This window comes from Hyperolius riggenbachi, chromosome 5 (assembly GCF_040937935.1).
Source record: "Hyperolius riggenbachi isolate aHypRig1 chromosome 5, aHypRig1.pri, whole genome shotgun sequence".
Lineage (NCBI taxonomy): Eukaryota > Metazoa > Chordata > Amphibia > Anura > Hyperoliidae > Hyperolius > Hyperolius riggenbachi.
This window is the reverse complement of record NC_090650.1, coordinates 450,095,462-450,112,760: the sequence shown is the minus strand read 5'-3', so window position 1 is coordinate 450,112,760 and position 17,299 is coordinate 450,095,462. Positions and strand designations below refer to the sequence as shown.

The 17,299-nt window shown below is 45.2% G+C and overlaps 1 protein-coding gene across 1 annotated transcript in view; it reads right to left on the bottom strand.

Moving 5' to 3' along the window:
- Nucleotides 1-475: 475 nt before the first annotated feature.
- The window catches only part of CYC1 (cytochrome c1), a 67,897-nt gene continuing 51,073 nt past the window's right edge, over nucleotides 476-17,299 (bottom strand). Inside the window, exons 4-7 of the mRNA XM_068235016.1 lie at nucleotides 8,206-8,363; nucleotides 3,119-3,279; nucleotides 2,020-2,120; nucleotides 476-898 (exon numbers count right to left, since the gene is read on the bottom strand). Coding sequence (XP_068091117.1) covers nucleotides 794-898; nucleotides 2,020-2,120; nucleotides 3,119-3,279; nucleotides 8,206-8,363 — 525 coding nt within the window. The 3' untranslated portion in view covers nucleotides 476-793. The remainder of the gene's footprint in view (nucleotides 899-2,019; nucleotides 2,121-3,118; nucleotides 3,280-8,205; nucleotides 8,364-17,299) is intronic.

The window sequence follows — 17,299 nt, the reverse complement described above, 5'->3', positions numbered from 1 at the left end:
CGTGATGGGAAGCTGTGTCGTCCTAGCCTCGTGATGGGAAGCTGTGTCGTCCTAGCCTCGTGATGGGAAGCTGTGTCGTCCTAGCCTCGTGATGGGAAGCTGTGTCGTCCTAGCCTCGTGATGGGAAGCTGTGTCGTCCTAGCCTCGTGATGGGAAGCTGTGTCGTCCTAGCCTCGTGATGGGAAGCTGTGTCGTCCTAGCCTCGTGATGGGAAGCTGTGTCGTCCTAGCCTCGTGATGGGAAGCTGTGTCGTCCTAGCCTCGTGATGGGAAGCTGTGTCGTCCTAGCTTCGTGATGGGAAGCTGTGTCCCCCCTCCCCCCCCAGTCTTGTGATGGGAAGCAGTGTCCCCCCCCTCCCCCCCAGCCTTGTGATGGGAAGTTGTGTCCTAGCCTTGCAATGGGAAGTTGTGTCGTCCTAGCCTTTTGAAGGCAAGTGTATTCCTGAACATGATACAAATAACCACCAAACACCTCCTTAGATTTAAAAGAAATTAGTTTCTTTAATTTATGAGCCTCCCCAGTCAGGAATTTAATGAACACCAATGAATGTTCTCAAGCCTTCTCCAGCAAGTCCCATTCCCTGTCAGATAGATAAGGTGGCTTATAGTGGACAAAACGAGCAAAAATAATCCAAAAAACCAAAAACGATAAACTGGCCAACTGGCACAGAAAGCAGCAATGACGATGCGGCAGCGGTGTGTCCTGGAGGAGGAGCTTCTGCTCTGAGGAGACAGGAAGGGGCACCATCCATGGCTGTGAGGAGGGATCCCGGCACAGACCAGTCAATCTTGTGCTACTGTGGAGGCTTGTAGACAATCTTTCTGGACTTCAGGACTGTCCACCGATGTCTCTTCATGTAGTAGACCACGGCAAGGAGGAGCGTGGATATGAATGTTATCTGCAACACAGAAGGACGCAAGCATCAGCAAGAAAACCAAGGAGGCCTGACTGCACCAAACTACGACTGGAGTAATACAGAAAGTCACAAACATGGGTGGGGGAGGGTGACAGCAGCATGCCCCATATGCCCCCCTTCCCCCACTGGCTGCATGCTGGTTCCAGATTCTCCTCTTCCCAGCCAAATGCTGGTTCCATGGTTGGCACCCCCCCCCCCCCCATTAGCGGTATGCTTGTTCCAGGTGTGATTTCACCCCATGATTCACCCCACAGGTGTGATTTCACCGTGGGCGTGACCTCATCAATTGGCTATGTGCTAGTTCCTGGCGTGGACAGCCACCACATTACAGCCAGTGGCAGCTCCATGCACATATTTCCTAGCTGGAAAAGGTCCTCATTCTAAACCAGATCCCTGAGCACAGCTCCATCTGGTAGCAGCATTCCGGTATAGCAATTCACTACTGATAGCACTGGTGATATAAGGGATTAGTCCACTTTTTCTTCATACACATGTGCCAACAATCTTTTGAACTATCTCCCAAACTTGGTCTATTGGAAGATAAGTTGGGTGGGTGTACAGCTGGCAAACAACCAGATGACCAACTGATAACAGGTTTGCCAAATCCAACCTGGATAGTGGATCAACCTGACCAACTATATGGTGCAGGTTGGAATGTGTGTACACGTTTTGAAGAACTTTTTTGTGGTTGTTGAACGTAGGGCTGTGGAGTCGATACAAAAATCATCTGACTCCAACTCCTCAAGTTTATGAAACTACCAACTCCAGGTACCCAAAATGGCCCCGACTCCTTGACTCCTTAGTCCAATACTTACCAGGGCTGTGGATTTGGTACAAAAATCATCCGACTGACTTCTCCGTTTATGAAACAACCGACCAACTCCGGGTACCCAAAATTGCTCCGACTCCACAGCCCTGGTTGAATGCAGACATGTTGTGCAGTTTGTTGTTTATAGCATTTAAGTGAGTTGGTTGTTTAGTTGGTTGGCGTGTGTATGCACTGGTCGTGGGAACAACTCATCTCATGCACTATATTCTGTAAAGCTAGGCCCCCAGGAACAAAGCATTACCAGCATGCCTACAGCCAGTTCCTATTCACTCACTTTCAGGGCCATGCGCTTGCGATCATCGTGTTCTGGCTCAGAGGCCCATCGCAGGAACGTACAGACATCTTTAGCCACCTGAGACATGCTGGCCGGAGTACCTGAGAGAGAGAAAATCTGTAATCAGAGGGTGGAGGAGATGAGGGCCACTATACTGTATCCATCACGAAAAGTAATGATAAGCTGAGAAAATGCATAAATACCACCTCCACCACTCACCGCCCCCCCCCCACACACACACACACTCTGCCCCTCCCACACCACATAGCCCCTCTAACACACCCTGCCCCTCCAACACTCGCCAATTTGGCCAAGTGATTGCCAGAATCTCTGGCCAGCACCCCCCAATGCAACAACAGTCTGCAGGCTAGCAATGGTCCTGTACAGCCTCTGCCCAGTGATGTCACCTGACAGACTGTGTCCCTATCCCAGTCATGTGACCTCTGCCCAGTGATGTCACCTGATTGTGTCCCTAGCCCCGTCATGTGACCTCTGCCCAGTGATGTCACCTGTGGGATTAAGTCCCTAGCCCCGTCATGTGACCTCTGCCCAGTGATGTCACCTGATTGTGTCCCTAGCCCCGTCATGTGACCTCTGCCCAGTGATGTCACCTGATTGTGTCCCTAGCCCCGTCATGTGACCTCTGCCCAGTGATGTCACCTGATTGTGTCCCTAGCCCCGTCATGTGACCTCTGCCCAGTGATGTCACCTGATTGTGTCCCTAGCCCCGTCATGTGACCTCTGCCCAGTGATGTCACCTGTGAGATTGTGTCCCTAGCCCCATCATGTGACCTCTGCCCAGTGATGTCACCTGACAGATTGTGTCCCTATCCCAGTCATGTAACCTCTGCCCAGTGATGTCACCTGTGAGATTGTGTCCCTATCTCCATCATGTGACCTCTGCCCAGTGATGTCACCTGTGAGATTGTGTCCCTATCCCAGTCATGTGACCTCTGCCCAGTGATGTCACCTGAGAGATTGTGTCCCCATCTCAGTCATGTGACCGCGGCCCAGTGATGTCACAGTGTGGATTACGCTGCTTCCTGAAATGATGATTGAGGAAGAATGCACAGATCTGCATAAAAGAAAATCATCTTACCGTCTTCATACTCCAGCACCTCATCGTATATAGGGGCCGCCATAGCGATAGCCTGGCCAGGAAAATATGGGTTGAAGTGTAGGCCTTCCCTCAGGGTTACCCCAGCTGGAGGATCGCAGTAACCGGTGAGCAGAGAGAAGATGTAATCCTCTCCTCCATGTCTGCAACACAACAAAGTCATCTGAAATCACCATACCTTTCCCATCATCCCTTGCTGCTAGAATGGGCGGGGTTTCAGTAACACTGGAGATCATGGAGACCGTAGTAAACCAAGAACCTGGCCAGGATCGATTTGTCTACTTGCAGGTGGAAAACGACTGCAACACTCAGCTGGGACTTAAAAGATCATTTTTTTGGGGAAATCCCCGCTCTCAGCATGAAGTACACGTTCCAGAGGGGGTAACTGGGGCAATATGGTGCAATGCAACTGGAAGAGCATCCCTAGTGACCCGGGGGGGGGGGGGGGGGCAAGAGTAGATCCCTAGTGACGGAGGAGGATCACTAGTGATGGGGCAGATGGGGAAGGGAAGATCCCTAGTGACGGGGAGGGAGGACAGCAAGCATTCACAACTTGTTCTAGGGGGGGGAGATCCCTAGTGATCAGTGACTGGGTATTATGGAGGATCCCTAGTGATCAGTGTCGGGGTATTATGGAGGATCCCTAGTGATCAGTGACGGGGTATTATGGAGGATCCCTAGTGATCAGTGACGGGGTATTATGGAGGATCCCTAGTGATCAGTGTCAGGGTATTATGGAGGATCCCTAGTGATCAGTGTCGGGGTATTATGGAGGATCCCTAGTGATCAGTGACGGGGTATTATGGAGGATCCCTAGTGATCAGTGTCGGGGTATTATGGAGGATCCCTAGTGATCAGTGTCGGGGTATTATGGAGGATCCCTAGTGATCAGTGTCGGGGTATTATGGAGGATCCCTAGTGATCAGTGACTGGGTATTATGGAGGATCCCTAGTGATCAGTGTCGGGGTATTATGGAGGATCCCTAGTGATCAGTGACTGGGTATTATGGAGGATCCCTAGTGATCAGTGACTGGGTATTATGGAGGATCCCTAGTGATCAGTGTCGGGGTATTATGGAGGATCCCTAGTGATCAGTGTCAGGGTATTATGGAGGATCCCTAGTGATCAGTGACTGGGTATTATGGAGGATCCCTAGTGATCAGTGTCGGGGTATTATGGAGGATCCCTAGTGATCAGTGACTGGGTATTATGGAGGATCCCTAGTGATCAGTGTCGGGGTATTATGGAGGATCCCTAGTGATCAGTGTCGGGGTATTATGGAGGATCCCTAGTGATCAGTGACGGGGTATTATGGAGGATCCCTAGTGATCAGTGTCGGGGTATTATGGAGGATCCCTAGTGATCAGTGTCGGGGTATTATGGAGGATCCCTAGTGATCAGTGACGGGGTATTATGGAGGATCCCTAGTGATCAGTGTCGGGGTATTATGGAGGATCCCTAGTGATCAGTGACTGGGTATTATGGAGGATCCCTAGTGATCAGTGTCGGGGTATTATGGAGGATCCCTAGTGATCAGTGACGGGGTATTATGAAGGATCCATATTAGCATACATTTTACCATCCCTAATCTCCAACTGTCAAATAATCCAAAATGGCGGATTAGCGATTTATCAATTAAATTTGTTTATATAATTGAATAAAGATGAGCATCATTTTTTCTTTCCTTTAGGTACAGAAGGTGACGTTCATGAGAAGTAAGATTTATTTTAATAGAGGTGTTCTGATCATTATTTATGAATAACATTTAATCAGATTAGCTATAGATTATAGGTATTGCATTACACTTTATAGTAAAGGTGGCCATACACTCGTTAGATTAGCAGCAGATAGATCATCAGATAGATTTCTCATCTATCTGATGTATTTAGGAACATTTTTTACCAGGATAGATTTCCAAAAGCTTTCAGTTTGAAATCTATTGAAAATCGATCTTATAGCATTTTTTTGCCATCAGATTTCCATTAGGGCCAATGCAAAATGATAAGCAATCTCAACAGATCGACCTAGATTTTCCAGCCTGCCAGATCGATTGAAATCGGCTGCAAATCGGTCGATTGGTCAATCGATCATCCTCATGTTACATGGTTAGTTATTTTCCATTTGAGCATCAGTTACAAGTGAGTTCAATAAATAGATCACTTCAAAATGTAACAATTAATACTGGTTTAATCAAACAAACAAACACAGAACAATTATATCGCGCTTTTCTCCTGGCGGACTCAAAGCGCCAGAGCTGCAGCCACTAGGACGCGCCCTATAGGCAGTAGCAGTGTTAGGGAGACTTGCCTAAGGTCTCCTACTGAATAGGTGCTGGCTTACTGAACAGGCAGAGCCGAGATTCGAACCCTGGTCCCCTGTGTCAGAGGCAGAGCCCTTAACCATTGCACAATCCAGCCACTCCAATCAATAATTGATTCATATGGAATAGATATTAAATGTTAATCATGTCACATCTTATGTGAACTTAAATCTGTAATATTGTACAAGCCTGAACTGAACATGTCTATTGGGGGTGCGCATGAAATTGCACATATATACTGCAATGGAGACAAATATATGCCGGTCCCTAGATAATGAAAATGGACAATATTATATTATTCATAGTCAGATAGATTCCGGTTATATTGGGTCAGAATACATTGTTAGCATTATGCCAGAAGGTTACAAAGACGGCTGACACTAAGGCTAACATGAAACAACCTTGTAGGAGACACAAGTAATCCATTCTAATCAGATAGCTGTGTACTGGGGAGTTTATTCTGCTAGTACCAAAATCAAAATTCAGAGATGGAACGATAGCGCCACCTCAGTACCAGGTTATGGGAGGTATTACAATGGTAAGAATGAGGAGATCCATTAGTGATCCTAGATTGTCCCTAGTGGAGAAATCTAGTATTTCATTTGGGTTAAAAGTTAATCAGAAAACACACAAACACTCCCCAGTGCCTTGTGATTGGCTGGGAGGTAATCCTTGGTCCAGCCCATTATTTTGTTGATTGGCCAGTCACTAGTCTCGTAGGCAGGTATTATAGATAATGATGAAAATAAAAACAGCAGGGCTGGGTCATCATGACATCACCAGAAACATCAGACACCCATCTACCCTCACATTTAAAAGGACATAAAGACTCCATATTTGGTAATTATGAAAAGATTTTTATTCACATTTGTATTATTATTCACAGCGCGGCTATCTGAACATATGATGTATTAAAGTGGAATATAACCCTGCATTTCAACTTTGCTCTAAAACATTATTTACAGCATATTGTATGCAACCAGCATTTTTTTTTTTTACTAGACCAGCATTGGAAGGGTTACACACAGAGCTTTAAAGTTCCTGGATAGATATGCAGACGCATCAGAAGTTTAGATAGATACATTTAAGTCAACAGAATGTAACAAGTGGTGAATGTTACACACTCTTTGGCTGTCCTCCAGCTCCTGCACAGTCAGAGAGTGAGTCACATTCCACAGTCCTTACATTTAAGTAAACAGAATGTATCTAAACTTCGGGTGCGGGGAGCAGTTCTCTCCAGGAACTTTAAAGCTCTGTGTAACCCTTCCAATGCTGGTCTAGTAAAAAAAAAAAAATGCTGGTTGCATATAATATACTGTAAATAATGTTTTAGAGCAAAGTTGAAATGCAGGGTTATATTCCGCTTTAATTGTTTCCTATTTATAGTTATTATAAAGAGTCAGATCTTCCAGAGTGCACACTGGAAGATTCGGTCATGTTGAGATCAATTTTTTTTAATAGATTTTTATAATATCAAACATTCATTGATAGCCAGTTGTGATATAAATTAAATTATTTTGACTACAAAGCCCAGATCTCAAGTTTCCTACCACAAACCTCTGTATTTTGAGGGCCACGCCTAGCTAAGTTTATGCCGATTCATGGTCTTTTGTCATAATTAAGGTAGATTAAAATGAATCCCAGTTTGCCATATCCCTTATTATAAGCGAACATACGTAAATCATAGACAAAGATAGCAGTCCTGTCACTAAGTTTAACCATTGTTACCCTTAGAAGCTAAACACACCTCCAGAACCGCTGGAATGCAATGATGTGTCAGCTTGTTAATTTGTACAGAGCCATAATAATCCAACATGCATAGACTGTTTCGGATTGTTTGAGCCTCATCAGTGCATGGCATAGATTAATTTGGCTCTATGCAGTAGGGCTTGTAACACCGAGAGGTACAGACTACCCAGCAAGCTCATGGTGACCCAGAACTCATTGGAGTGTGTAAGGGACTACAATGGTAAGGGTAGAATGGTTAATTTGCATATATTCAGCAGTGATGCACTGGGAGACATCTCAAGCTCACTCCAACCTGAATTATTGCAAATTCTTTCTGTTTTAAGAAAGCAAACTTTTGTTTTCCATAGCATTTTAGTAAGGGGGGCTTTTAGGACCATTGTAGCCCCTCACACACTCCAATGAGTTCTGGTTCACCATGAGCTTGCCGGTTAGTCTGTATCGGTCATTAAGTTGACTGCTTATAGATTGTATGAGGAACGCCCATTATCTGCTGATTCATAGTTCTGCACCATAGGTAAGTATGACAGACTGTTTTATATGAAATGGATTTGCTTGTTTGCTAATTGATCCATTGAAGTCGTAATATCCAGATCATCGCAAAAATTATATTGCAAGCTTATATGAATCACAAGTGCAATTTTATATTGTTTTGATGCATTGTTATATTTGATATTAAATTCATATTTTTCAAAAATTGGTCTACGTTTCATGTTTAAACCAGTACTGTGAGAAACCTATGATAAACCCAAAATTGGGCGTGTGCCATAGTTTAAAGCTCCTCCCACCATTCAACTTTAAATTATTGATTTTATATTTTTGGCAACTGTTTAAATAATAGTTTGACAAAATGGATGTAAATTATGTTGATTTATGCAAATGTATGCAGCCTGAAATGAAATATATGCCCGTGGGACTCGCGGTGACATTTGGTGGACAGAGGCCGTGGTACAATATATCCCAAGAGATTTTCTGTTGAATTAAGGTCAGGCCTCCCATTACCTGGCGTTGGCGATGTAGCTGAGGTCCGGAGGCAGGGCTCCATTACTGGCGGCTCGAGCTGCCTCGGGGTTGGGGTACGGTTTAGGGAAGCGATCAGACAGTTTCCCGGGACGAGTGAACATCTCACCGTTATCATCTGGACCATCCAAGATCTCAAACTGGAAAGACAAAAGCAGATCGGTGACACACAATATACACAGGAATAGTGACCTATACAGGGGATCGGTGACACAGAATATACACAGGAATAGTGACCTATACAGGGGATCGGTGACACAGAATATACACAGGAATAGTGACCTATACAGGGGATCGGTGACACAGAATATACACAGGAATAGTGACCTATACAGAAGATCAGTGACACACAATATACACAGGAATAGTGACCAATACAGGGGATCGGTGACACACAATATACACAGGAATAGTGACCTATACAGGGGATCACTGACACACAATATACACAGGAATAGTGACCTATACAGGGGATCGGTGACACACAATATACACAGGAATAGTGACCAATACAGGAGATCGGTGACACACAATATACACAGGAATAGTGACCTATACAGGGGATCACTGACACACAATATACACAGGAATAGTGACCTATACAGGAGATCGGTGACACACAATATACACAGGAATAGTGACCTATACAGGGGATCGGTGACACAGAATATACACAGGAATAGTGACCTATACAGGGGATCGGTGACACAGAATATACACAGGAATAGTGACCTATACAGGAGATCAGTGACACACAATATACACAGGAATAGTGACCTATACAGGGGATCGGTGACACAGAATATACACAGGAATAGTGACCTATACAGGGGATCACTGACACACAATATACACAGGAATAGTGACCTATACAGGGGATCGGTGACACAGAATATACACAGGAATAGTGACCTATACAGGGGATCGGTGACACAGAATATACACAGGAATAGTGACCTATACAGGAGATCGGTGACACACAATATACACAGGAATAGTGACCTATACAGGGGATCACTGACACACAATATACACAGGAATAGTGACCTATACAGGGGATCGGTGACACACAATATACACAGGAATAGTGACCAATACAGGGGATCGGTGACACACAATATACACAGGAATAGTGACCTATACAGGGGATCACTGACACACAATATACACAGGAATAGTGACCTATACAGGAGATCGGTGACACACAATATACACAGGAATAGTGACCTATACAGGGGATCACTGACACACAATATACACAGGAATAGTGACCTATACAGGGGATCGGTGACACACAATATACACAGGAATAGTGACCTATACAGGGGATCACTGACACACAATATACACAGGAATAGTGACCTATACAGGGGATCAGTGACACACAATATACACAGGAATAGTGACCTATACAGGGGATCGGTGACACACAATATACACAGGAATAGTGACCAATACAGGGGATCGGTGACACACAATATACACAGGAATAGTGACCTATACAGGGGATCACTGACACACAATATACACAGGAATAGTGACCTATACAGGGGATCGGTGACACACAATATACACAGGAATAGTGACCAATACAGGGGATCGGTGACACACAATATACACAGGAATAGTGACCTATACAGGGGATCACTGACACACAATATACACAGGAATAGTGACCTATACAGGAGATCGGTGACACACAATATACACAGGAATAGTGACCTATACAGGGGATCACTGACACACAATATACACAGGAATAGTGACCTATACAGGGGATCGGTGACACACAATATACACAGGAATAGTGACCTATACAGGGGATCACTGACACACAATATACACAGGAATAGTGACCTATACAGGGGATCGGTGACACACAATATACACAGGAATAGTGACCTATACAGGGGATCACTGACACACAATATACACAGGAATAGTGACCTATACAGGGGATCGGTGACACACAATATACACAGGAATAGTGACCAATACAGGGGATCGGTGACACACAATATACACAGGAATAGTGACCTATACAGGGGATCAGTGACACACAATATACACAGGAATAGTGACCTATACAGGAGATCGGTGACACACAATATACACAGGAATAGTGACCTATACAGGGGATCACTGACACACAATATACACAGGAATAGTGACCTATACAGGGGATCGGTGACACAGAATATACACAGGAATAGTGACCTATACAGGAGATCAGTGACACACAATATACACAGGAATAGTGACCTATACAGGGGATCGGTGACACACAATATACACAGGAATAGTGACCAATACAGGGGATCGGTGACACAATATACACAGGAATAGTGACCTATACAGGAGATCGGTGACACACAATATACACAGGAATAGTGACCTATACAGGGGATCGGTGACACACAATATACACAGGAATAGTGACCTATACAGGAGATCGGTGACACACAATATACACAGGAATAGTGACCTATACAGGGGATCACTGACACACAATATACACAGGAATAGTGACCTATACAGGGGATCGGTGACACAGAATATACACAGGAATAGTGACCTATACAGGAGATCGGTGACACACAATATACACAGGAATAGTGACCTATACAGGGGATCAGTGACACACAGGCCTCAGGTGTACAATATATACAGGAATAGTGATCTATACAGGGGATCGGTGACACAGAGGCCTCTGGTGTACAATATACACAGGAATAGTGACCTATACAGAGGATCAGTGACATGGGAGGCCTCTGGTGTACAATATACACAGGAATAGTGACCTATACAGAGGATCAGTGACATGGGAGGCCTCTGGTGTACAATATACACAGGAATAGTGACCTATACAAGAGATCAGTGACACGGGAGGCCTCTGGTGTACAATATACACAGGAATAGTGATCTATACAGGGGATCAGTGACATGGGAGGCCTCTGGTGTACAATATACACAGGAATAGTGACCTATACAGGGGATCAGTGACACAGGAGGCCTCTGGTGTACAATATACACAGGAATAGTGATCTATACAGGGGATCAGTGACACACAAGCCTCTGGTGTACAATATACACAGGAATAGTGATCTATACAGGGGATCGGTGACACACAGGCCTCTGGTGTACAATATACACAGGAATAGTGACCTATACAGGGGATCAGTGACACACAAGCCTCTGGTGTACAATATACACAGGAATAGTGACCTATACAGGGGATCAGTGACACACAGGCCTCTGGTGTACAATATACACAGGAATAGTGACCTATACGGGGGATCAGTGACACAGGAGGCCTCTGGTGTACAATATACACAGGAATAGTGACCTATACAGGGGATCAGTGACACAGGAGGCCTCTGGTGTACAATATACACAGGAATAGTGACCTATACAAGAGATCAGTGACACGGGAGGCCTCTGGTGTACAATATACACAGGAATAGTGATCTATACAGGGGATCAGTGACATGGGAGGCCTCTGGTGTACAATATACACAGGAATAGTGACCTATACAGGGGATCAGTGACACACAAGCCTCTGGTGTACAATATACACAGGAATAGTGATCTATACAGGGGATCAGTGACACACAGGCCTCTGGTGTACAATATACACAGGAATAGTGACCTATACAGGGGATCAGTGACACAGAGGCCTCTGGTGTACAATATACACAGGAATAGTGACCTATACAGGGGATCAGTGACACAGGAGGCCTCTGGTGTACAATATACACAGGAATAGTGACCTATACAGGGGATCAGTGACACACAAGCCTCTGGTGTACAATATACACAGGAATAGTGATCTATACAGGGGATCAGTGACATGGGAGGCCTCTGGTGTACAATATACACAGGAATAGTGACCTATACAGGAGATCAGTGACACAGGAGGCCTCTGGTGTACAATATACACAGGAATAGTGACCTATACAGGAGATCAGTGACACAGGAGGCCTCTGGTGTACAATATACACAGGAATAGTGACCTATACAGGGGATCAGTGACACAGAGGCCTCTGGTGTACAATATACACAGGAATAGTGACCTATACAGGGGATCAGTGACACAGGAGGCCTCTGGTGTACAATATACACAGGAATAGTGACCTATACAGGGGATCAGTGACACACAGGCCTCTAGTGTACAATATACACAGGAATAGTGACCTATACAGGGGATCAGTGACACAGGAGGCCTCTGGTGTACAATATACACAGGAATAGTGACCTATACAGGAGATCAGTGACACAGGAGGCCTCTGGTGTACAATATACACAGGAATAGTGACCTATACAGGGGATCAGTGACACACAAGCCTCTGGTGTACAATATACACAGGAATAGTGATCTATACAGGGGATCAGTGACATGGGAGGCCTCTGGTGTACAATATACACAGGAATAGTGACCTATACAGGAGATCAGTGACACAGGAGGCCTCTGGTGTACAATATACACAGGAATAGTGATCTATACAGGGGATCGGTGACACACAGGCCTCTGGTGTACAATATACACAGGAATAGTGACCTATACAGGGGATCAGTGACACACAGGCCTCTGGTGTACAATATACACAGGAATAGTGACCTATACAGGGGATCAGTGACACAGGAGGCCTCTGGTGTACAATATACACAGGAATAGTGATCTATACAGGGGATCAGTGACACACAGGCCTCTGGTGTACAATATACACAGGAATAGTGACCTATACAGGAGATCAGTGACACACCACAGGCCTCTGGTGTACAATATACACAGGAATAGTGACCTGTACGGGGGATCAGTGACACAGGAGGCCTCTGGTGTACAATATACACAGGAATAGTGACCTATACAGGGGATCAGTGACACCCCACAGGCCTCTGGTGTACAATATACACAGGAATAGTGATCTATACAGGGGATCAGTGACACAGGAGGCCTCTGGTGTACAATATACACAGGAATAGTGATCTATACAGGGGATCAGTGACACACAAGCCTCTGGTGTACAATATACACAGGAATAGTGATCTATACAAGAGATCAGTGACACAGAGGCCTCTGGTGTACAATATACACAGGAATAGTGACCTATACAGGGGATCAGTGACATGGGAGGCCTCTGGTGTACAATATACACAGGAATAGTGATCTATACAGGGGATCAGTGACACACAAGCCTCTGGTGTACAATATACACAGGAATAGTGATCTATACAAGAGATCAGTGACACAGAGGCCTCTGGTGTACAATATACACAGGAATAGTGATCTATACAGGGGATCAGTGACATGGGAGGCCTCTGGTGTACAATATACACAGGAATAGTGATCTATACAGGGGATCAGTGACACAGGAGGCCTCTGGTGTACAATATACACAGGAATAGTGATCTATACAGGGGATCAGTGACACACAAGCCTCTGGTGTACAATATACACAGGAATAGTGATCTATACAAGAGATCAGTGACACAGAGGCCTCTGGTGTACAATATACACAGGAATAGTGATCTATACAGGGGATCAGTGACATGGGAGGCCTCTGGTGTACAATATACACAGGAATAGTGACCTATACAGGAGATCAGTGACACGGGAGGCCTCTGGTGTACAATATACACAGGAATAGTGACCTATACAGGGGATCAGTGACACAGGAGGCCTCTGGTGTACAATATACACAGGAATAGTGACCTATACAGGAGATCAGTGACACACCACAGGCCTCTGGTGTACAATATACACAGGAATAGTGATCTATACAGGGGATCAGTGACATGGGAGGCCTCTGGTGTACAATATACACAGGAATAGTGACCTATACAGGGGATCAGTGACACACCACAGGCCTCTGGTGTACAATATACACAGGAATAGTGATCTATACAGGGGATCAGTGACATGGGAGGCCTCTGGTGTACAATATACACAGGAATAGTGACCTATACAGGGGATCAGTGACACAGGAGGCCTCTGGTGTACAATATACACAGGAATAGTGACCTATACAGGAGATCAGTGACACACCACAGGCCTCTGGTGTACAATATACACAGGAATAGTGACCTATACAGGGGATCAGTGACACAGGAGGCCTCTGGTGTACAATATACACAGGAATAGTGACCTATACAGGGGATCAGTGACACACAGGCCTCTAGTGTACAATATACACAGGAATAGTGACCTATACAGGGGATCAGTGACACAGGAGGCCTCTGGTGTACAATATACACAGGAATAGTGACCTATACAGGAGATCAGTGACACAGGAGGCCTCTGGTGTACAATATACACAGGAATAGTGACCTATACAGGGGATCAGTGACACAGGAGGCCTCTGGTGTACAATATACACAGGAATAGTGACCTATACAGGAGATCAGTGACACACCACAGGCCTCTGGTGTACAATATACACAGGAATAGTGATCTATACAGGGGATCAGTGACATGGGAGGCCTCTGGTGTACAATATACACAGGAATAGTGACCTATACAGGGGATCAGTGACACACCACAGGCCTCTGGTGTACAATATACACAGGAATAGTGATCTATACAGGGGATCAGTGACATGGGAGGCCTCTGGTGTACAATATACACAGGAATAGTGACCTATACAGGGGATCAGTGACACAGGAGGCCTCTGGTGTACAATATACACAGGAATAGTGACCTATACAGGAGATCAGTGACACACCACAGGCCTCTGGTGTACAATATACACAGGAATAGTGACCTATACAGGGGATCAGTGACACAGGAGGCCTCTGGTGTACAATATACACAGGAATAGTGACCTATACAGGGGATCAGTGACACACAGGCCTCTAGTGTACAATATACACAGGAATAGTGACCTATACAGGGGATCAGTGACACAGGAGGCCTCTGGTGTACAATATACACAGGAATAGTGACCTATACAGGAGATCAGTGACACAGGAGGCCTCTGGTGTACAATATACACAGGAATAGTGACCTATACAGGGGATCAGTGACACACAAGCCTCTGGTGTACAATATACACAGGAATAGTGATCTATACAGGGGATCAGTGACATGGGAGGCCTCTGGTGTACAATATACACAGGAATAGTGACCTATACAGGAGATCAGTGACACAGGAGGCCTCTGGTGTACAATATACACAGGAATAGTGATCTATACAGGGGATCGGTGACACACAGGCCTCTGGTGTACAATATACACAGGAATAGTGACCTATACAGGGGATCAGTGACACACAGGCCTCTGGTGTACAATATACACAGGAATAGTGACCTGTACAGGGGATCAGTGACACACAGGCCTCTGGTGTACAATATACACAGGAATAGTGACCTATACAGGGGATCAGTGACACAGAGGCCTCTGGTGTACAATATACACAGGAATAGTGATCTATACAGGGGATCAGTGACACAGGAGGCCTCTGGTGTACAATATACACAGGAATAGTGATCTATACAGGGGATCAGTGACACACCACAGGCCTCTGGTGTACAATATACACAGGAATAAACGATGTACAGAGGCGCCAGTAGGATAAAAATATCTAAAAAGTTTAAAACATTCGGGTGGCGGCGGTGGACCAGCCACTCAAAAATGGACTTGATGCGTCAATTAAAGAACATACAATTTATTTACATACTCCAATGACAGTATCGCAACGCGTTTCACGGGCACACTCCCGCTTCATCAGGCATTCAACAGTAGGTGTATTACACTTGCGCAGGTCCAGTGTACGCTTGGCACCTCTGTAGAGAGAGGTGCCAAGCGTACACTGGACCTGCGCAAGTGTAATACACCTACTGTTGAATGCCTGAGGAAGCGGGAGTGTGCCCGTGAAACGCGTTGCGATACTGTCATTGGAGTATGTAAATAAATTGTATGTTCTTTAATTGACGCATCAAGTCCATTTTTGAGTGGCTGGTCCACCGCCGCCACCCGAATGTTTTAAACTTTTTAGATATTTTTATCCTACTGGCGCCTCTGTACATCGTTTAGTCAAGATTTCCACCCTGGGTGGAAGGGTGATATACCCTCTTTCTTCCTTCAGAGAGCGACTTCTTAATCCTGAGTGGGGACAGGTTTAATCTCCCCACCTACCTACATAGTGGTTACCTGAGCGGTAACCCATGTTTGTGAGTATAATACTTACTTGTCATAATTCATTCCAGCGGGATCATAACATACTACACCATATTGGGCTCTCGGTTTCTCTCCTTAATATACACAGGAATAGTGACCTATACAGGGGATCAGTGACACAGAGGCCTCTGGTGTACAATATACACAGGAATAGTGATCTATACAGGGGATCAGTGACACAGAGGCCTCTGGTGTACAATATACACAGGAATAGTGATCTATACAGGGGATCAGTGACACACAGGCCTCTGGTGTACAATATACACAGGAATAGTGACACACAATATACACAGGAATAGTGACCTATACAGGGGATCAGTGACACAGAGGCCTCTGGTGTACAATATACACAGGAATAGTGACCTATACAGGGGATCGGTGACACACAAGCCTCTGGTGTACAATATACACAGGAATAGTGACCTATACAGGGGATCAGTGACACACAGGCCTCTGGTGTACAATATACACAGGAATAGTGACCTATACAGGGGATCAGTGACACGGGAGGCCTCTGGTGTACAATATACACAGGAATAGTGACCTATACAGGGGATCAGTGACACAGAGGCCTCTGGTGTACAATATACACAGGAATAGTGACCTATACAGGGGATCAGTGACACAGAGGCCTCTGGTGTACAATATACACAGGAATAGTGACCTATACAAGAGATCAGTGACACAGAGGCCTCTGGTGTACAATATACACAGGAATAGTGATCTATACAGGGGATCAGTGACACACAGGCCTCTGGTGTACAATATACACAGGAATAGTGACACACAATATACACAGGAATAGTGACCTATACAGGGGATCAGTGACACACAAGCCTCTGGTGTACAATATACACAGGAATAGTGACCTATACAGGGGATCAGTGACACACAGGCCTC